Here is a 23,135-nt window from a genome sequence, read left to right as displayed (position 1 = left end):
AAGCAAACAGTCACAGGAGGGGCAGCTTCCCCATGGAAGACTGTGTTTGGAAAGAGACTGATACCAATTTGGGTAATTGATAAGCCTCTGTAAACTAAAGTTGATGGAACCCATGCCTGTTTCTTCCAATGTGCTGTGGGTCCAAGGTGAAGGAAGATGGTTTAGTTACTGGTCAGGGGAGCAGTTTGATCTAGTGAGCTGGCAAAGATATGTTAGTTCTTAAGCACCTATTATCTTCTAGGTTCTATGCTAAATTCAAGGGATACAAATATGGAAGAGAGAGACAATCTGTTTCCTCAGGGAGCTTACACTCGAATCAGGGAAAGACAACACACCAAAGAAAGCTGAAAAGGGAAGGTATCCAGGTGCCTAGCATTTCTCTAGAGAAAATATAATATACCTAAACTTAGACATGTATGTGTATGTAATATATGTAACACATTATAGATATGCATTATAAATATTACAAATCATTCTATTGAAGATATTCTACTAGATATTACATAGTATTTATAATGTGAATTGTGTAACCTAGATATGTGTATTCCATTGTACACTCTTGTGAGCTCCACATCATGTCTTTGTAGAAATATTAATCTGACCCATGATCCTTGAGATCCCAACTTCTTAAACTATGGGTCATGACCCCAGATGGGGTCGTGTAATCAAATCTGGGAGTCATAAAATATTTGGCAACAGTAAAAGGTTATGTACACCATTTTACGTTCATGAATACCCAGGGTCGTGTAAACATTTCTTGGGTAAAAGGGGTCCGCAAGTGGAGAAAGGTTAAGAAGCCCTGCAGGGTGTCAAACTCCCAAGTGTCTGAACCAAACTAGAATGTAAATTGGGAATGCTTAACAAAATAACTAAAATCCAATGTAGATAACGTTAATTTGTGATTTTCTAAGTCAATATGGGCCCATAGGGATCCATTTCAATTTGAGTTTGGTAACATTGATATTTAACAGATGAGCAAAAGGAAAGTAAGGGATTTGAACTCAGAACCAATAGATTTTAAATCGAATAATAATGACAGTGATAATTATATCTGACATAGAGAGATTTTAGCTGTGCAGCATGCTTCCCATATGTTGTTGGGTCTCCTCCTCACAAGTACATTGTCGGGCTGGTTTTATTTTGTATCCATCTCATTTGCCCACATGGAAGTCAAATTCCCACAGGCAGAAAGTATCCGAGTCAGACCGGAGCCCAGCTCTTCCCTCCTCTCAGTTCATAACCCTTTCTGTGATGTCATCTGATATCTGTACACACACACACACACACACACACACACACACACACACACACACACACACTCACACATACTCTTAAATTTTCCAGTTTTTGTGTTTGTGTTTTAAAAATATTTCCAGTGACTAGTCTAGGCTATTTTTCTTGTCCACTTGTCTCATTTCTGACCCAGGTTATAAGCATGTTAAGTAAATGTAATACTCAATCTGTATCAGAAATCTGCTCAAAACTTTCTATGTTGGGTATTTTTTCCCCTTTTTTCCATATGGTCTCTAATCTTAATTTATAGCATCATGTATTATGCATTTTTAAAGGAGGATTCTGTGCGTAGCCACATGTGCATATTCTGCTTAAGGGGAACAGCCTGTCTTGCTAACCTGGGGTATTTTCAGTGATTCAGGCTTCTTTCCATTTCCAAAAAATGCAAATAATGCTTTTATCCAATTTCAAGTGTGAAACTGAAAGCTAGATCTGGCTGCCACAAAGTGCAGGAAGAGCTGGGCAGATGCCTAGGCAGGCCAGGTTAGAAATGACATTTTCTTCCCCTTCAATTAGTTGAGTAATGCACGCGAAGGTGAACAACTTTGCAGACTAAAGGATTACTGTGACTCTGGTAATCAAGCCAGAGATCTTCACTTTGTTCGCAATCATTATAATTTCATGTTTCAGCCTGGGCTGGGGGTGAAGACTGAATTCTGGAATCTCTTGAGTGGGGAGAAGGTAGGTAGTTTAGAACCCCCTGGTTCGAAAGGACCTCAGTGGCCACTGGGTCCAAACCATGCCTGCAAGGAAGCCCTCTCTAACATCTCTGGCTAGTAGCCCTCTGATCTTGGGGTGAAGAGCTACACTGAGGCAGGGTTCACTTCTTCTACTTTGGGGGAACTCTAATTAGGAGGACATTTTCACAACAGGAAACCCTTTCTTTCTCCTTCCTTCCTTCCTTCCTTCCTTCCTTCCTTCCTTCCTTCTTTCCTTCCTTCCTTCCTTCCTTCCTTCCTTCCTTCCTTCCTTCCTTCCTTCCTTCCTTCCTTCCTTCCTTCCTTCCTTCCTTCCTTCCTTCCTTCCTTCCTTCCTTCCTTCCTTCCTTCCTTCCTTCTTTCTTTCTTTCTTTCTTTCTTTCTTTCTTTCTTTCTTTCTTTCTTTCTTTCTTTCTTTCTTTCTTTCTTTCTTTCTTCTCTCCTTCTCCCTCTCCCTCTCCCTCTCCCTCTCCCCCCTTCCTCTCCCTCTCCCTCTCCCTCTCCCCCTTCCTCTCTCCCTCCTTCCTCTCTCCCTCCTTCCTCTCTCCCTCCTTCCTTCCTTCCTTCTGCCATTTCTCTGAACTAAGAGTCTGGGTAAATAGTTGATAAAAAGACTTTTAGATGTGTGACTCCAGGCAAGTCACTTACTCTCTATTTTCCTCAGTTTCCTCAATGCTAAAGAGTTGTTCTGAGTTCTAAAGAGTCTTTATTTATAAAAAAGCCGTTAGCACAGTGCCTACATGGTAGACTCTATATAAAAGCTTATTTCCTCTCCTTCCTCTTCCCTAGGACATAGGAAAACCTCAGGTCAAATCCCACTTCTGAATCTTACTAGCTGTGTGACTATCAGACAATGTCTTTAGTCTGTCTGAGCCTCAATTTATTCAGGAAATGAATAAATGGTGAAATGGACTTAACAGTGCTTATAAATCTCCCTCCCAGACTCTTTGTAGGATACAAAGGAGATACTGTATATAAAGTGCTTTCTGGGACTTAAAGGTCTATTCAAATGCTACTTTTATTAGACTCTGTCTTTCCTTCACTCCCACAGCCCTTCCAGTTACCCTGGGTCTGTGATTGCTGACCCAATGTGGGGTCACAGATCCTTTTAGAGTGCAAACAAAGACAAGGGGAATCGAACAGGGCTAGGTTTATTGGCTCATCAACAAACATTGTTATCACAAAGATTGGCAAGGGGGGTGGCTAAGGTTCTACTAAAAGTGGCTCAGCACTGCAGGCATGTGGACACTCTTTGCTGGACCCGGGACAGTTGTCCTGGTGACCAGATGAGAAATGCAATAGGCAAAAGAAGGTGAGCCCCAACATGCATCATTTCCCTCCTCCATTTGGAAGCAGTACTTCCCTCTCTCCCATCCTCCAGCTCTGCTGTCGGCTCACAGCCCCTCGGAGCAGAGCCCCTTACTGGAGCTAAATGGCTTTAAATATACACTCTGCATGCAGATCTCAAGTGATAGTCTCTTAATAGATGTCAGATACACTTTATTGCTACCCTCTTTTATTTCAGTAACATTTTAATTAATTCACACTGATTGAATAAATGTACATTGAGACTTGTTTCCTAATGAGGGCACATTTAGAGGAAAGGTTTTGCATCATTCTGATATCCTGTGGGTAATTATATTCTAATTATATGGTCGGGAAAGAGACTCTATAACTCAGTGCTGATATTGTTCATTGGACCCAATTAATTACAGGCACGTAATGAAAGTTCATGATAAGGTTGACTGACAGTCAGGATAAAATTTTAACTCAATTGAATCCTTGCCTAACGTGAGAGCAGAATTGGACTTTAACCTGGTTAGAAACAGCATGAGCACGAGATCAAGGGATATTGAAGGAGAGGGAAGAAGGGGGGAGGGCATATTATTTATGACCTTCACTGTACAATGGCTTTTTAAAGGATGTCAAAAGAAAATAACCTGCAGCCTGGTACATGATCCCTGCTTACCTGTCGCACTCTTATCTCTCATCATGGCATGGGTAGTGTCCATAGGTAGGAGGTTCATGTACACAAGAGCTCAGCCTAGGCTAGAGGATTATCAAACAGGTAGACCTTGGTAACATCCTCCTTAATTAAAGAGCACTGATTTTTGGTTGGTGCTTAGTCAATGCCTCATAATGATGTGATTCACACTGAGGGATGAATGTGTGGGTCGAACATATGAGGACCCCTAGAGAATCTCCCCTTTACTGCCTCATCATGGCTTGACTCAAGGCTCTTAAAGGCTATAGGACCAGTGTCAACTCCAGTAAGCATTGAGAGGCTGCAAAGGTTTGGGGTGAAGGCTCAGTGACAAACTTTAAATTCCAATTCAATTCAACAGCCTTTGTTGAGTGCATCTCACCCCTTACCCTACTGGGGACTTCATCACTCAGAAGCAAAGTATGATCCTCAAAGGAAGCATTTTATTGCCTTCCTGGCCTTGTTTTCTTTCTGAGTCACATTTTCCCCTCCATGATTTAAAAAAAGGATATCAATAAAGTAGGAAAATGCCCATAGGAGGGCCTTCCCAATGAGGAAGGATCTTGAACTCAGAGAGACTAGATATGTTTAGCCAGAAGATTCTGGGAGGATCATGATGGTCTTCAGGTTTTCTAATGGTTATGGGAGAGAAGGACTAGATTTGGTCTATTTATTCCCATAATGCCAATCTAGAGGTGAGGGATAGGAGGTGAGGGATGAGGAGACCAGTTTCAGTTTGATATCAGGGAGAGAAAACAAAATAACACAAACCAAAGCACTCACCTCCACTCCCCAGAATGCAATGGGCTGCATCCAGAGGTGATGGCTTTCTCCTCCTTGGATTTCATCAAGCAGATGTCAGGCAACATGAGGATGTGCTGGTGGTGGGGAGGAGTCCTTTGGCACATCAGTCAAACTGTATGACTTCTGAATTCCTTTCTAGCTTACACATTCTCTGATCCTCAGCTTCCAGGAATAAGAACTCTACCCACTTGTGTAAGAGAAACAGGTTATTCCTGTGAGGGTTTCTGACAATGTATGGACAATGATCTGGCAATTACTTAATCAAATTAATAAGTACAATGGGTCAATCCCAATATTTCAGCAAAACAAACAAACAAGCCCTAGCTTCTGAACCTAATTAACCCTCTACATTGATCAAATTAACTGAATAAATATAAGAATGCTACGGTAAAGGGTCAGAGAATGATATACTCAGATACTTTAGCAGACTGTCAGGGAGCTGATGGAGGTGAGCAGCTCTTCATTGGCCACACCTGTGCATCTCTAGTTTTTCCCAAAGAGTAGAGATACAATGGGTTATTTCATAATGGTCTCCTATACCTTGGGCACCGATTATGTGATAAAATAATCTGGAGTAAAAAAACAAAATCTAAAGGAAACAGGAATGAATTTAGCTATTCAGGAAATGTTTAAAAATAACTCCTAGCACATATAAAGAAAGTTTTGAGGGGCTCTTCAAGATGTGAGAAAAGAAAATATGCTCCTCCTTTCAAGAAGGTTACAGTCTATCTTAACCATCATGGGGCACTTGCAGTACATAATGAGGACCTAAGAATCAGTTTTCAGTGATAGAGATTCAAACAGTGGTGCACAAAAATATGGAGCAAGACATGTAGTCAGGGAAGCTGATTCAAGTAAGTTTTAAGCTAGGATATTAAGGGAACACTAATCACAGTGATAAAGAAAACTGACAGAATGTTCTCAAGGCACTTTTCATACAGCTCATGACTGGATCCTGTCAATGGCCTTTAGTGATTATTGATAATATTTTTTTCCAAAAGGAACCAGACAGAAACAGGTTAAATACTCATAGAGGAATGAAGGGTAGGGAGAAAATGGGAACTCATATTTCCACATCACTTTGGGACTTGCTGACAGTCCTTCTCAATATTGACCCTGAGGTGGTATTACACATTATAATCTGAGTATTATTTTGTCAGTTTTACAGATGATTAAATTAAGGTAAAGGGAGTTGAATCATCTATTAACAATCAACAGGTATTCATTAAGTATTTACTAAGTGCCAGACTCCTGTGTAGCTCAAAGCATACAAAGACAAAGTGAAATAAATAATCCCTTCTCTTGGGAAGTTTATATTCTATAGAATGTGAAGCAACACATATTACTGACTGCGGTTTAGCCAAGGATTTTCTTCACGGTACTAGTAGTAGCTCAGGTTCCTAAGATACTTTCATGTTTGCCAAATACTTTCCTCAACATAATCCTGAGAGGGCCTCGTTTTCTAAATGAGGACCCTGGATATTGGACCCTGGAAGGTTAAATTAGAAAGATTTTATCTTTGGGAATCATTGAATTTATCCAGGACCTTTCCCGTTGGTCAGTTTTTAAAGGATTTGCTTCTGCAAGTCATCATTCATTTCTTCCTGCTGATAAGGCAGTTTGTAGTATAATGATACTACTGCCTCTTCTGGTACTTGCCTGTTATTATTTGCACTCAACAATATATTTTCTTGATGTACAGTGGTACTCAACTTCTTTTAGTTAATGTATTCTTTTTGGCTTGTTCTGCCCAATCATTTCAGAATTTTGGTTGAGTCACATCTCACCACAAGGCCATATATACTTCCTCATATAAAGATCTTTAATTCAATTTTGAAAAACATTCTTCTGATTCTGAACATCTTTGTATTGTGTTTAGAGACCGAGCGTCACTCTTCCTGGATACAACTTTGCCTTATATTAGCCTTGTGAGTATAGGGAAGAAGAGGGGCATAGGGCAGGGAAAGGAACAACCATATACTGGCACTATGAGCCAGGCACTGAGCTAATCATTTTACACATATCATTTCATTTGATCCTGCCTTGGGTAAGTCTTGTCACCTCTATGGGCCTCAGTTTCCACATCTGTAAAAATAAGTGTGCTGGACTAGATGACCTCTAAGGTCATCCAGCTCTACATCTATGAACCTGTGATCCTGTATTCCACTTGAGAATCCCACATTTCCCTTCTCCCCAAGTCACACAGATTCAGAGAATGCACTTAGGGAGTGTTTTGCTTCTTCCTCTGTTTTAAGCTTAAATAAAAGTTTCTTGAGTAGAGTCTTCTCTGTATCCTTTACATCCATTCTAAGAATCCTGTCATTCACTTACCTTGAATCCATTTTTGACACCATCTTGGGCAATTGTTTTGTTCCCATAGCCCCTTTGCTCTCTTAATTCCACTACCTTCAGGCAGCTAGGTGGGTAGTGAACAGAGTTCTAGGCTTAGAATCAGGCAGACTCATCTTCATGCATTAAAATCTGGCCTTAGATACTTATGACTTGTGTTACCCTGGGCAAGACATGTAGCCCTGTTTGCTTCTGTTTCCTCATCAGTAAAATGATCTGGAGAAGGAAATGGCAAACCACTCCAGTGTTTTTGCCAAGAAACCCCAAATGAGCTCACAAAGAATCAGCCATGACTGAAACATCTTCCTTCTGAAGCATATGCAGAGGTCTATATTGGGCCATGGCTCCCTGGAAGCTGCTTTCTCTTATGGGAGAAGTGCAAGCCTGTTTCCTAGATCAAGCATTTCCACAGTCTTCTCTTGCCATCTTTTTTTCCAATTGTTCACCTTCCCACTTCCTGGCCTCTTCTTCTTTAAACTGAGTCTCTGTTTTCTTTTTGAAGCATGTCTTTCATTTTCCAAAGCAGGATTACTGCTGATGGACACATTAAAAAGTGTAGCTAGGGGGGCAGCTAGGTGGCATAGTGGACAGAGTACTGGCCCTGGATTCAGGAAGACCTGAGTTCAAATCCAGCCTCAGACACTTAATGCTAGCTCTGTGACTCTGGGCAAGTCACTGAACCCCACAATGCCTCACCAAAAAAAAAAAAAAGTGGAGCTAGGTATTCTCCAGCATTGTCACCTCCTCTGGGAGAGGAAATATACAGCCTTCAAATGGAATCATGTACAGGGCATTGAAGATGACTGAAGTGTGAGCTTGAAATGACACGCACAGTTGTTTGACTCTGCAAGAAACACAAGCACAGGACAGTGATCCATAGCCAGCTCCTGACTGGGCTTCTTAGAATAATACATTCCTACAACTGGATGTAAGCTCAGAGACTTCCTAGTTCAGGGCTTCTTCAGTGGGTTTCCATAGACTGCACCCAAAATCTGAGACATTGGATTGGGGGAACAGTGCATCTCCCTTCCTATATGCATACTAGCCTCAGACAGAAGTTTATCATTTTCTTTAAAACATTACCAGGGTAGGGTCCAAAGGTTTGACCAGACTTGCAGAGGGGCCCATGACCCATGCAAGAGTCGAGGCCCCTCATTTTACAGAAAATAGAAATGAAATCAAAGAACATTACTTATTTTTTTCTACACTAGATCAACTTCCAGCCATTCTTTTTCTCTTCAATTTTCTTCTCTCCTGTCTTCTCTGTTGCTCAGATATTAGCTGTTTCTGTTTTCCTTTTCACTGTGGAAGCATGTCTTCCAAATCAGGACAGACTTCAAATAAAGAAAACGAAATTAGACTTTCCTGCCCATTTCCATATTTTTCTACTGTGTCTACCCTGGCAGTTTGTCTATTGCAAATCTCAAGTCATCTTTTATATGTATTTTGAAAACTGGTGTGTTTGTGTGAACTGAGAAACAACACTTTTCAGTTATTAAAATTCCCTAAATGTTTAGTTAAATGGGAAAAGAAACACGATCATGAAGAGAAATGATTAGTTTCACAACTTAAATTTTGTTAGCTTATCCATTAATTAATTCAAATCTTTGAAAAAGTCTCTTTGCCTCCATTGCATTTAAAAACAGCAACAAGAGGGGCAGCTAGGTGGTGCAGTGGATAAAGCACCGGCCCTAGATTCAGGAGTACCTGAGTTCAAATCTGGCTTCAGACACTTGACTCTTACTAGCTGTGTGACCCTGGGCTAGTCACTTAACCCCCATTGTCCTGCAAAAAAAACCCAAAAACCAAAACAAACAAACAAAAAAGCAACAAGAACAACAAAATCAAAGAATAAACCAGTATCGCTGAGGGTAATTGAATTGCACATTAGCTCTGGAGGTTGTGTGTCTCTTATGCCACAGTCATTCCCTGGAAAGCAAAACTGGAGGGAGAGGTGTGGGGTGGGAGGGTTGTGGGAGGTTCAGGAGCCAGGCTGTGGTACCACAGGCCTACCTTAGAAAGTGGCCCTGGGCTTTGTTTGGGGAATGTAAATCCATTGTTTACCATGTATGTGTGTGTGTGTGTGTGTGTGTGTGTGTGCACAAGCATGTGTGCATGCATATGGTATGTGTGTGTGTCTCTGTTTCTTTGTCTCTGTGTCTCTGTGTGTATCTGCCATCAGGCATAAGGCCAGGGGAGGGTCTCCACTGGGAGCCATAGGAATGAACAGAAAAGTAAAAGCTGAGAAAAGATTTGTGTTCACAGAGCTCTAGGACTACAAACATTTTCCCTTTGAGTGTCTTTTTCCTTTTCCTTTATTTGAAAACAGTTTTAATATTAACTTCTCTTTTCCAACAGACTCTGCAAACTTCAGGAGTTTCACTTCCTGAGGTGCGTAAAAATTCCTAATTGAAAAATTAATAATAAGCAAAAAATTTTCCTAATTGAAAATATGATGACACTTACTTTTCCCCTTTATTTTTAGTCAGTAAAGTAAAATTTGAACTGACCCAGTGGAATCTTCATGGTCATCACTATAATACCTACTTTCTTTTTTCTTTTTCTTTCTGGATTTTTAAAATCCAAGCGTGATCATATTATTGGGGTCTCTGATGATCTTGCAATGCCTCTTCCAGGCTGTCAGTAAGCTAGAGCTGAACCAAACCTGATCACCACGAAGAAATAATATTGCTAAGAGCTTACAGAGCAGAGATCTTTCTGTCCAAGGCCTGGATGGGTTTTCTCTAGGCAGACCAGTCTTGGGAGATCACCCCCTTTTTATATCAATCCCAAGCATTTCCCTGCTCTATGCCATCCAATCATAGCTTTTCATTAATAGCACCTTGAGGGGGCAGCTAGGTGGCACAGTGGATAAAGCAACGGCCCTGGATTTAGGAGGACATGACTTCAAATCTGGTCTCAGACACTTGACACTTATTAGTTGTGTGACTCTGGGAAAGTCATTTACCACTCATTGCCCTGCAAAAAAAAATAGCACCTTTAGTAACCAGTGCTCAATATCTCCCCTGACCCAATAGCAGAGGTAATGGCATCTCTATCAATCTTTGCATACATAAAATCCAATGGTTCCTCATTGGATTAAAGCATGCTCATGGAGAAACATTTCCTCATTTGAAAATGATCACTGAGGTTGTCATGGTTTTAATTTCCCATGGGGAAGCTAGGCGGCATAGTGGATCGAACACTGGATCTGGAGTTGAGGACCTGAATTCAAATCTCACCTCAGGCACTTACTAGCTATGGAACCCTGGGCAAGTCACTCAACCCCAGTTGCCTCAAATATCTGGGGTCATCTCCAGTTATCATGATGTATATCTCACCACTGAATCCTGATGGCTCTGGAGGAGAGTGAGGCTGGTGACCTTGCACAGTCCTCCCTCACTTCAATCCAATTTAGTACAAGTCATGACATCACCACACGTCACGGTCCTCTTCGAGAATGAAGGACAAACAACAATGACAATTTCCCATTTGTGTTGGTTATGCTTTGCATTACTTTAATCTGTGCCTCCCATCCTTCAGTAACAATATTGCATTGTGTTAGGAAAGCCTTTGTAAAACATGCCAAAAGATGGGGTTTTGTGTGTCTATGTATACAGATATAAAACAAAAGTCTCTGTGTTTATATGTGTATACATATATACATGTCTGTGTGTATACAAGCACACACATATATGCCTAGCCATAATAAGCAGTCCTCTGTTTGATAGAGTAGGTCATTTTGTTGATAAAATTTCCAAGTCAAAGCAATTACTATTCAAAACTGCCTTTCCACGTGAGGATTGATGCATTGCTTTAGAAGCCGATTAATCTGCCATCTAACTGTGGAGGGATATCGGGAAGGGTGAGTTGATGTACGAGGAGGGAATCCTGCTGGCCGTCATCTTATGTTTTTTGTTCATATCATATGTTAACTATTATATTATGCAGCTCTTCAATTGCATTTTAAGTAATATACAAGTAATAGGAAGCTAAATCACTTTTTATTTCTTCTGCATTGTCATCATTTAAATTCAACGGGATCTTTTGGGGCTTTTCATTCCCTATATATGTATGTGTGTACACACATGCATACATACATACATATATACATGCATACATACATGGAAACACATATACACATGTATATTTTTTCTTATTGTTTATCATATCTCAAAAGGCAAATACCTAAATTGCATAAAGAGATCTTGACATTCTCCTCCGTAGCCTTGGTTAATTCTAGACCCCGTGTCCTACATAATTCTCACCCTGCAGCCCATAAGGCAAAATAAAACTTCCTCTGTGTAATGGCATTTGAATCCATAGAAATAGGTGATTATTGGCGAATTGCATAACCTGTCTAATGTTTTTGTAAGTGTACACCCTGTGAATAGACCTGGGGGTCTCTCTTAACAGATCCTTTTTCTTCATTGTTGCATCCCTGTGGTTCCCAAAGACCCACGGTGGCCTTTCCTGAAGGAGCTGATCCTCTGGTGGAATCTCCCAGCATGTGCTGACCCACTGCCTTGGCCAAGGTCACTTCTTGGGCTAGAGCTGGGATGCTTCCCTGCACCTTGAGGATGACGACGACGAGTGTGGGCAGGTGCAAGAAGCCTTGGCCTTGGCTCCCACTCGCCCTGTGGGGCTCCCAGTTAGCACCTGCTGCTTTGGGAACTTGCTCCCCTTCACCCTTGCCAGTTCCTTTCCTTCCTTCACCCAGAGCCCATTCCTTTCTTTGTCAGCACTTTACGCTATTGGAGTCCTCACTGGTGGAGGTGTCACTAGGGTGCGGTGCCTGGGGCTTTGACCCAGACACCTAATTCAGAGGGTTTTGCATGTACTAGCAGCCCTTTAGTGGAGGGGACAGAGCCTTGTGACCAAGAGGAATTACTCAAAATAAGAAGTGACGATCTGTGCTTCTGGCCCTGGGAGTGATCTGCACAGCTGCAGCTGGTGAACATAACCACAATGGCTCTGCTTGCTGGCAAGAACGGTGACAAAACTTCTGTCCATGGTGGGCCACAGGGTCTGAAATCCCTAGAGTGTGAATGCCTGTGCACCCAGGCCCTTCACTAAAGGTCAGCCCATAGCGGTTTTGACATAGATAATTCTTTCCCTCCCCCTTCTCTTTTTCTTCTTCTTTCTTTAAATCAGTAACCCAAGAATCCCAAAACAGAAATTGGGTCTATTTGGGCCAGAGTCCATTCATTTAGGCCCAACATCGAGGCCTGGGTCACACCCAATGGAGTCGCTGAGAATGCTGCTCACTCATGTGTGTTTATTAACTGCCTGATTTGGGGGGGTTATGGCATGGATAACCCTGGGCACAGCTCAGTGTGTCCCCCACCTCCCATCTCTGCTCCTCTTTGTATAACAGAGCACACCCTCCTGCAGAACCAAAGGACCCTTGGGCTGGGGAAGGACCAGGCCCTGCTGGATGGCCAATCCTAGGATGACAGAAGCTTTCACAAGACCCCAACAAACCAATACAATACCAGGTGCCCTGACACTGGCTGTCCCCCAGGTGCCGCAGAGAAGAAGAATCATGCAGAAGCCACCACAGAGGGGAGAGAGCACCGGGTCTATAGCCGAGTGAAGAAAGACACCACATCTGCTGCCACCTGCTCACACTGTGACTTTGGACGAGGAACTCCACCTTCCTGGGCCTCTGCGTGCTTGTCTGTGGAATGAACAGAATGTACTATGAACCCTCCAAAGCCCTTTGATCCCCACAGACACTAGCTCATGATAAAAGTCTGCATTATGAAGAATGTCAAAGTCTACAAAGTATTATCCCATTGCCTCCTCACCACAACCCTGTGATGCTGGCAGACCCATTTTCCTGATCATGATAATAGCTAACATTTCTATAGGCCTTTAGTCACTCAGTCAATGTAGTTTTGTTTGTTTTTTGCATGGGGCAATGAGGGTTAAGTGACTTGCCCAGGGTCACACAGCTAATAAGTGTCAAGTGTCTGAGGCCGAATTTGAACTCAGGTCCTCCTGAATCCAGGACCAGTGCTTTATCATTGCACAACCTAGCTGTCTCCAATTTTTTAAAGTATTGTGCATCTAGTACTGTAATAAGGGCTAGCCATACAAAGAGAGGCACAAATGTCCCTGTCTTCACTGAGCTCACAATCTAATGGGACAGAGACAGCAAGGGAATAGCTAGAGATAAAGTGGATATAAACAGGCTGGAAGACAAGCAATCTCAGGAGGGAGGGTACTAGACATGAGCAGCCTCCTGGAAAGGTGGAAGTTAGCAGGTGTCCAGAGCCAAGGGGAAATGGCAACTTCTGCACTCGGGACAGGGACTAGGCTAGTGTAGATGTGTGCCGGCTGCAAAGGTAGTATTCATGTTCCCCAAATTCTGCCAATTAGCTGCTGTCCCATTAAGGAAATGTTACCTGGGGGACTTTTAGAAAGGCAACATCTCTCTCCGAGTCTTAGTTCCCACTTCTTTAAAATGAAGAGGCTAGACTGAATGGCCTTTCTGTCTGAGCTCTGACTTAGAGTCACAAGAACAGCAACAGACAGAGGCTAATCCTGTAATTTTACAGGTAAGGAAACTGAGGCCCAAGAAGAGTGCCTTACTTGCCCATGGGTATATGGGTGGTGTCAGAGGAGGAGAGCTTGGGAGTCTTTGAGAGAGTAATGGACACAGTTAAGTCTAGGGAAAGTTCATTGTTGTGAATTGCTGTGAAAATGACTCAGGAATAGAGACAGATTAAAAGCCAATTGGGTAAGAAAATCACTAGAAGGTAAGGTCCTTTGTATTCTCATTGCTGATTGAGTGTCTTAAACAATGGTCTTTGCTTAATCTTCCCTCCCTTCCTTCCTTTCCCCTTCTTCCTTCTCTCCTTTCTTTGCTTCCTCCTTCCTTCTTTTCCTTCCTCCCTCCCTTTCTCCTGACCTCTTTTCCCCCTTCCCTGCCTTTTTTCTTCTCCATGTTCCTCCCTCTTTTTCTTTCTCTCAGAGCTTGTTTTCTTAAGTAGCTTTCCAATGATTTCTCATAGAAAAAGAGAACAAAAAACCAAAAAGCCTGCCTAATGGGATGTTTGAGACAGGTGGTCAGAATCTTCTTCAGCTGAGGTCTGATTTTCCGTGTATGAAGCCCTGAGATCCTTAGCCTTCAGCTGCCCCCCAAAATATGTCTCCCAGAGTTTACTTGGGTCTGGGCAGGAGTGCGCCTGCCTACTCACAGTTGCTCTCAGCATTCTTAGGGACCCTCCAATGCAGATCTTGCTTTGACACCCCAAACATTTGGCCACCAACGATGGAAACAATGGAGTTTGGACAGAAAATCACCCATGACATGGTGAGATATCCTGGAGAGATGCAGAATGAAACATGACCTTGGGTTCAACAAAATAGCCAAGATGGGGACCTGCCTGGGGTCAGCACCTCTCCCTTTTCTCTGGTCTTGGAAGAGAGCAGAACTTCTAGAACCAGCTCTAAAAGCTACCGCCTTTGCCTAATACTCTGTGCATGCAATCATTTTATTTGTGTTTTATGGCATTCCTTAGCACTGGCTCCTACAGAATTGATTGTCTCTGGTTTTCACATGAGGAAATGCTGTCTCCACAAAGTGATAGACTTTTCCCAAAGTTGGATAGAAAGCATTTATTAATGGCTTACTGTATGCCAAGCAGATCGATGACCCAATGTATAAGACACTGGACCTGGATTCAGGAAGACCTGAGTTCAAATGTGACTTCACATGGTTGTTGTGAGGATATGTAAAGTGTTTAGTCCAGTGCCTAGCATATGGTAGGCACTTAATAAATGTTTTGTTTCCTTCCTTCTAGGCATTGTGCCAGGTCATACCCAGGGTAAAAAAAAAATCAGAAATGGGATTCCAAGCCAGGCCTCTTCTGTCATGAAGCAATGGGCTCTGTTTGCTTGTGGTGAAGGGATGAGAGGCCCCTGGACCCGGCAACAGATGCTGTCACAATTTTACAGTTGTTCAGTCTGGAGACAGAGATAATCTCTACTCCTAGTAATGCTCGATCACCTTGGGGGTGAGAATTGGGGCCTGACCTTCATCAGTGATATACAAAGAGGTCATTTTCTTGCAATTCTCCACCTTGGACACTGTGATAAAGGAATGGGATTTGGCAGACTGCCCAGGGGTCCCACCTGAAGATTGATTTAGAATTGTTTGAATTGTGTGAGACTGAGATACTGGCCTGAATGATGTGTTGTTCTCAGAGGCTATGTACTACTGACTTCAGCAAGAGACCACTCTCAACCAATCAGCTTGAAGGAACTCCCCTTTCAGGGAGGGAGAGAGAAACTAGGAAGAAGAAGTTAGCTTGCTGGATCTTTCTCTTTTCATTGAGGAACTGCCTTGTGGCGGGAGACATGGAGAAAAAAGAGAGGGCCTATTTTCATCCAGGACTTTGGCGTGGTGAGGGACTTCAAATGGGCTGCTAGGAAAGGAAGTTTGTTTTTTTTTCCCTCTCTCTCTGGCTATACCAAATAGATCTAAAGTAAGATTTTCCATGCTATAGGGAATCTGTTCTCAATCTCTCTCTTCACTAATTTCTAATACACTTTAATAAATACCTAAAAGTCTAAACTCTTATTGAATTTATCAGTGATTTTAGCCAGCTCCCCCCCCCCCAAACTGAGGGGGCAGATTAGAACCCACATTAGACTTTAAACACCACAACACCAAAGCTGGGTAATTGAGAGAACTCACCAGGTGCAAGCTTTTAGGGTAGCTTATCTCCTCCCCTCTCCCCAACCCCCCACAGACACATCTTCCAAGGAAAAGGCTCAGGGACCTACAAGACCAGTCACTGGGGCCTTGTCTTGGTCCCTTCTCGTAGTACTAGACAGTGCTGATGGGTCTGATAGAGAGGATGCCTTGTCCTGAGCTCAGGGCTGGATGTGGTTTTATTTTAAGTCAAATTTCTCAAAATGTCTTCACACTAAGGAGGGAAACAAAGGTAGTACCCATCGATTTTAAATAAGATTAAAGGACTCTTTGGGATAGAGCACTATACTTGGAGTCAGGAAGACTTATCTTCCTGAGTTCAAATATGGCTTCAGACACTTACTAGCTGTGTTGCCCTGGACAAGTCATTTAACCCTGTTTGCCTCAAAATTGGCAAACCACTCCAATATCTTTGCCAAGAAAACCCCAAATAGGGTAAGAAAGAATTGGACGTGAATGTAATGACTGAACAGCAACAAAAATCAACCTTATTAAATAAGTAAGTCCTAGGAGCAGAGATTAAAATTAAAAAAAGATCTGGAAGGTCATCTTGTCCAATGCCCTGCATTGACAGATGGGAATTTTGACATCATCCGGAAGTCCTTCTTGATTACCTCCTTTGAAATAGGTATGCCATGAGCCAAGGACATAGTTTATGAAACACAACCAATTTGAGATTTTGCATAATTTGTTTTGTCTGAGAATCCCAACTGGGCAGATTGTTGAATTTTCTTTCCTTTTTCTTTCATTCCTTTTTACTAACAGTTCGTCTACCGTTTCATCAATGGTATTTAATCGCTTCTGTTCTAAGAGACGCAGGAGAAATCAACCTCTCTTCACTATGTTAGAAATTCATTTTCATTTTGGGACATAAAATAATTTTTCAATGAAATTATTTTATGAAGATGAAGCAGCTGATTTATCAGGCATCCCTTTCTCTCTTCTATTAGGATCGCCAAGGAAGTGTGAACAAGGATAATGGAGCCTCCCAACAAGCCAACAAAGCTGGAGACAAGACCAAAATGCAGAGAGCCAACTCAGTGACTGTAGATGGACAAGGCCTACAGGTGGGGCATTCCTTCTGCCTCCAGTCACCATCATCATCCCCATCGTCACCACCATCATCACTATCATCTTTTTATTTAGGTCATTCTAGTCTTTTAGGGGCATGAATCATCAGCCCATTGGTTTAAACCCCCACTTTGGCTTGGGATGCAGTCCCTCTTGTCTAGATAGTAAATTGATTGTAATGTCCATTTATAGGCGAATAACACAATGTGCTTTGTTCAATTTGGCTTCAATATGCATAATATTCAAATCTCTAGTGAGCTGACAGCCCTCTGCACTGTGAAGGTTTTGGTGTAGTTGTCTATTGACAACTTAGCATGATTAGAGGAAGAAACAAATTTTAGAAACTTCCTCACAGTAAAAAAGAATGGAAAAAACAAATGCTTTGCACAACGTAAGAATAGATCTTGTTTTTTGTGAGATAAAGCAAAATCAGAACATATATTTTCATGAAAATAGAAACCTAAGTATATATTCTATATTCTATATAAGCAGATATATAATCACCTATCATATGTAATGTTGAATGCATATATGTGCTGACAAGCATACACCATCCATGTAAGTTACAAAGTTTCTTATGAAAATTACTGTGATAAATCTTAGATCCCTTCAGTCTTCCCCCATGTCAACAAACAACTCTGCTTGGTTCTGCCATTTCTTACCTGTGTGATTTGGAGAAGTCACAACCATTTTAGGCCTTAGTTTCCTCACCTATAAGGTGAATCTATTAGACTAAATGCTTTCAAAGTTTTCTCACCTCTAAATCTATAGCCATTTAAGTTGCTGTGGCCTAAAATACTCACTAACTTTAATAACACAGTTATCATAATATTTAAATTTTGTTCATTCCCAACAGTGATAAGACAGTAGTGGAGTTAGATCTGAACTCAATTCTGACCTCAGACACTTAGTAGCTGTGTGACCCTGGGCAAGTCATTTCATCTCTATTTGCCTCAACTGTAAAATGGAGATAAGAGCAGCTGTCTCCCAGGGTTGTTGTGAGGGTCACATGAGATAATCTTTTAGAGAACTTAGCTCAGTGCCTGGTATATGATAAATGATGTAGAGATTCTAGCTATTATTTTTATTTTATTTTATTATTCAGGAATACAGCATCATCCAGTTAACATTGGCATTAAGCAGATTTGGGATGATAGTAGGAAACCCCAGTGCATATCATATTATTGGCACCCTCAGCATGTTGGACTTCTGTAAACTGGTCTTTAACCTCATAAAATAATTAGTAATTTAATAGTGTGGACAGAAACACATGAATGTGTTCATATTGTTTGGCTGTGAAAGGCAAGAAGAGGAAGGAGAAAGGGCCCAGACAGGCCCTTTAGCTAGTCCCCAAGTCACAGAAGAGAGAAATCGATTATTTTGCTGTTTTGCTAATAATGGACTTTTTAGAGTAATAAAAATGGTAGTGCTTTATCAAGATTGAGGAAAAAGAACTGCCAGAGAATTAATTTAACCCGTAAGCTTTAAAAAAAATACATCACGAGAAAGCATTGAATTGCAGCCGCGTTTGCATATAACTCACTGACAGCGGAGATGTGCGCTGCTTAGAGAAGGTGATTAATCATAGTTAAGAACATTCATCTTACTTCTTTCTAGCTAACCAGCATAATGATCAGGATTATTATTTCTAATTAGAGGAAGTAATAGATCATGTATAACCTTAGTATGAGCCTCATTAATTAACCCAAGTCCTAAGGGACTTCACATAGAGGTAGTTGGGTTCTTCATCTTTGTCATCACCAAGGCAGAGGTTTACCCGATGTATACCAGTGATCACAGACTATGGACATGGGAACAAGTTACACAAAGTGATTGAAACAGAAGAGATACAAACACTCACGCTTGTGTCCTCCATGGAAGCATCTGTGTTGAAAAAATCATGGCACCCTTGATAGTGTGGATGCCTCCATCATGGACATTTGAAAACAGGGGTCTTATTCATGTGATTTTACCTTGTAGGAAAGTTTCCAAATGAGACTTTCCAGAGAAAAGTGCAGTTTCCATGGACAATGTTGTTATTATCTCAGAATAAGATTATTTTTTTGGTGGATACTCTGCTCTCTCCTCAAACTCAATGCGTTTCACACAGACTGTCCATTGCCTTTTCCTTAGAGTTGACTCCCTCTCCCTCATGACTCTTCTGTTGGTTCTGTAGAACATCATGGGTCTAGTCTATATAGTTTATGCTAACATACCTACTTTAACACCCTGGCCTTTCCAGGCCAGACCTCGATTTCTTCCATGCTCCTTTCATTATCCCAGGAATCCACCCATAGGGTTGGTTGGACTTCATGCAGGATCTTCCATCAAGGCATATCACAAGGAAAATGCAAAAAATAACCCACCAGGTACAAAGGAAGGTTTCCAGATCATGTTCACAGGTGTTGACTTTTCGTGAACTTTGACCTAGGAATTCATAAGACCTTCTTGTTGAAATGATTTATCCAACCAGTGTTGGCAAAGCAAACTTGGACCATGATAAATCACTCCCAGAAAATCATGGCCAATGCGGCAACCTGGCATATAGTAAGTGCAAAATAAATACTCATTGACTGGGGGCACAGGGTAATCCATTTTCCATTCCTCTTTCCAGTCCAAGTTCCTGATCTCCCACCTTTACAATTTGACCTCTGAAGAGTGATCATGGCTGCCAAAGCATGCCTGCAATCCTGTGATATATGTCCTGCCATGGTGATCCTTTGTGGCTCTTCAGGGGCAGGTGTGCCTTTACATGTTTGTGTAGGGTTTACCCTTGGTATATCTTATTATAGATCATGAAAGTGATCACAAATCCATGCATTCCTGATAATGCAGTGATATTTATGGGGAGGTAGGCAGTCCATCCCTCCTCCTTTCCAATAAAGCATCCCCCATGACTTTTTTCCTTGCTCTCTTAGTCAATGGGTCATTAGTTCCATGTATGCTTCCTCTTCTCACATCCATTGCCACAATTCCACTCCAGTTTAGGACATAATCACATCTTGCTTTCTCCCTTTCTAGTAGGTTCCTAATTGTACACACTGTTTCCAGGATTTTCCTCCTTCATTTTCTGCTTTGTGAAGCTGCCAGATGCTGACCCAAAGATGTTGCTTTCATACTCTTATGATGTGACTAACTTGATTTTTTTAAAGCCATGGTGACTTGTTTCCCAGCAAATCTCAACTGCAAACTTTTTTTTTTAAATCTTCATTCAGAAGGTCTTTCACAGTTGGGCCTGAAATTCTTTTTCGACTTTTGCTCAGTCACTTCCTTTCACAAACTCCATGTTCCAGTTACATTTGTCTAGACCAGAGGTTCTTAACCTATTTTTTGTTTACAATGCCCTAGATACCTTTAGCCCTCTGGTGAAATTTATAGACATCCCTCTCAGAAATAAGCATGCATTACAAAGGAAGTCAATCATGGTTAAATACATTCATCAAAATTTAGGTATGAAAGGTACACTCAGACATTTGTGATTCAAGAGTAGAAATCCTTGGTGTAGCTTCTGAATCATATATTCTGAGTTGGAAGGAGCTTTAACAATTAGCTACTTGTGTCCACGAATTATTTCTATTGTCACCTCAACAAGTGTGCAACTGATTAAATACCCCCCTTCCCTGGCCAATATCCCCATGGACAGGAAATTGACACCTGGATGGTTAGTCCATTTTTTTTTTATATCCAGAGAGATAGAAAGCTCTAGTTTACTTTGAGATGGGATGTATGGGGTTTTCAGGAGGGACTATCACCTCTGCTGCGAGGGCTGCCAAACCCCTTTCTGGACTGCTCATTTACCTTTGGGGTCTACCTGACACTTAACTCTCACCTGTGGCTCCAAGAAACTTTAGCATGGACAGTAGCTACACCACAGTAAACTTTCTTGGCAGATGGGCTAAAATAGCTTGAGGGTAACTAACAGACCTCAAACCCATCAGTGAGGTATGGGCATGTCTACCCCAAGCACATGAAGACTTCCCCAAGTGGAATGGGTGGATGAGAATAGTTTGTTCAAATGGCCATGAAGGCAGCTAAAGCTGTACTGTAGAGTGCTTAGAACTTGGTAAGACATTGAAAATGCCAAGCTTCATCAAACTACATCCCAGGCCATCCCTAGTCATCTGGATTTTTGTCTTGCCACTGGACATTGATGACTGGAATACAGATTGAGGCTGAAGATTTTGTGCAGCTCTGCCTCACTTAAATCCAATTCACTTGCAAGTCAAGACATCACCCCATGATGTTATCGGTCCTCTTTGAAAATGAAGGACAAACAACATTGAGCTAAAATCTTCCTCTTTCTAACTTTGGTCCATTGGATCCTGCTATAGTTATGCTTAAGAGCCAGCATGGCAGGGAGTCAAAAAGACATCAGTTTTGTGATCAAGCACTTTTCCCATCCTGTTTCCTTAGCTATAAAATGGAGGTGATAGAAGTGCATGTAGTATCTACCTCCCAGGGTGGTGTGAGGCAGCAATCATTGAGACAACATATATAAAAACACTTGGCAAACTGTTTAACACTAAGAAATGACAACCCAATATGATGGCATAGAACAAGTCTAATCGACCTTCCCTAGGACAGACTGATCAATACGTGAAAACAGCTGTGCTCTCTAAAGTCTCCTTCCCTGGGAATTCAACATCCCTAATACATTTAAAAGACCTCCATTGGACGATGTTCCAAATATCCTCCCCACCCCATTCATCCTCCCTGGGACCCATTCCCCTTCTACAAAATAAAAGAATGACTAGACCCTATGAACTAGAAGGGATGTCAGCAGACATGGGGTCTAATCCAGGGCTTCTCAAACTTTTCGCACTTATGATCCCTTTTGGCCTGAGAAGTTTGTCCACAGTCCCAGGTATACAGGTGCATAAGTTAGGTCTACACAACCTTCCCAGGTACACAAGTGCATAAGTGTACCTTCCTAGGTACACAGGTCCTTAAGTTTGGTCTATACAACCTTTTACTGTTGCCAAATCCACTACGTCCCCCACACTCAGTTACATGACCCCACATGGGGTTGTAATCCACAGTTTAAGAAGCTTTGGTGTAACCCACATCCCAGATTATCCCTTCTATGACCTGACTGGCAAGGCCTATTCTGAATAACTTCCAGTTACTGCCACAATTCAAACACACAGTTTTCTGCTGGTATTTAAGGCCCTTCAGAATCACCCAATCTCCCTTCTTACCTTTCCAATATTTACAAACACTCTGAGATTTATCCCCACAGCCTCACCTGCTGCTTTTTCAAAAAGATTTCTCACCTCTATGCCTTTGCAGAGATGGTACCCCATACCCAGAATACACTCCTTCCTCACCACAACACCTTGAAATCTCTGGCTTCTTTCAAGACTCAGCTTAAACTTCCCCTTCACCAGGAGGTTTTCCTACCCTTGCCCCATTTGATCCTTTCCATCATCTCAATTTACCTTTCTCCAGCTGTTCAATCAATCAATAAGTATTTATTAAACTTCGGCTGTGTAAAAGGCAATATGAGAAGCACTGAGGCTAAAGGCATAGAACAATGAAACCATTTTTATCTTTGGTTCTATGTAGCCATTGATCCACATTTTATTTCCTATTACAATGTAATCTCCTTGAGGGCGGGCCAGGTGTATTCACCTTTCTTTGCATTCCCAGTGCTTCCCACTTGATAAATGCTTGGTCACTCAAGCCCTTCGAGTTGTTCTCTTGAGGACACTGGACACTGACTAAAGTTGACAACATATTCTGGATAATTGGCATGATATAGTGACTGCCTTGCTTGTCTTTTTTTCTTCTTTTTTCTGTAACACACATCATACTGTCATGGGAATAATCAACAAACAATAACAGATGTTTCAGACTGTATCTTGGGATGAAATTTGAAATGCATTTTTTTAGAAAAGTTAACTTAGGGCAGACAAGTTAGAAAGAGTATCCCAGACACAAAGTAGACACTTGTGAATGAGGGGGTGCAAAGGTTGAGGCATAAGAATGAATCCCAGAAGAGATCAGAAGTAGAACCATGGAGAGTTCTCATGTTGAGAACTCAAGGCAATGACAAGGAAATGCAGTTGAGTGATGAAGGGGACTCAGAGCCTGTTCAAAAGCTGTTGTGAGAAGAGGAAACAAAAATTGAGGAGAAGGGTTTTGACAAGAAGATTGAGGAGCAGGGGTTAGAACTCAAAACTAAAAAGTTCCCTTTATCTTCAAACTCATG

At 41.7% G+C, this 23,135-nt stretch overlaps 1 protein-coding gene across 6 annotated transcripts in view; it reads left to right on the top strand.

Annotated features, from left to right (window-relative positions):
* DGKB (diacylglycerol kinase beta) overlaps positions 1-23,135 on the top strand; it is a 692,138-nt gene that overhangs the window by 282,218 nt on the left and 386,785 nt on the right. For 4 of the 6 annotated variants that reach the window (XM_043968091.1, XM_043968088.1, XM_043968089.1 and 1 more), the window contains 2 exons: positions 9,487-9,519; positions 16,804-16,920. In XM_043968091.1, coding sequence (XP_043824026.1) covers positions 9,487-9,519; positions 16,804-16,920 — 150 coding nt within the window. The remainder of the gene's footprint in view (positions 1-9,486; positions 9,520-16,803; positions 16,921-23,135) is intronic. The other 2 variants (XM_043968094.1, XM_043968093.1) reach the window with 1 other exon arrangement.

The sequence above is a fragment of the Dromiciops gliroides genome, chromosome 5 (assembly GCF_019393635.1).
Source record: "Dromiciops gliroides isolate mDroGli1 chromosome 5, mDroGli1.pri, whole genome shotgun sequence".
NCBI lineage: Eukaryota > Metazoa > Chordata > Mammalia > Microbiotheria > Microbiotheriidae > Dromiciops > Dromiciops gliroides.
This window is presented reverse-complemented; position numbering and strand designations above follow the sequence as displayed.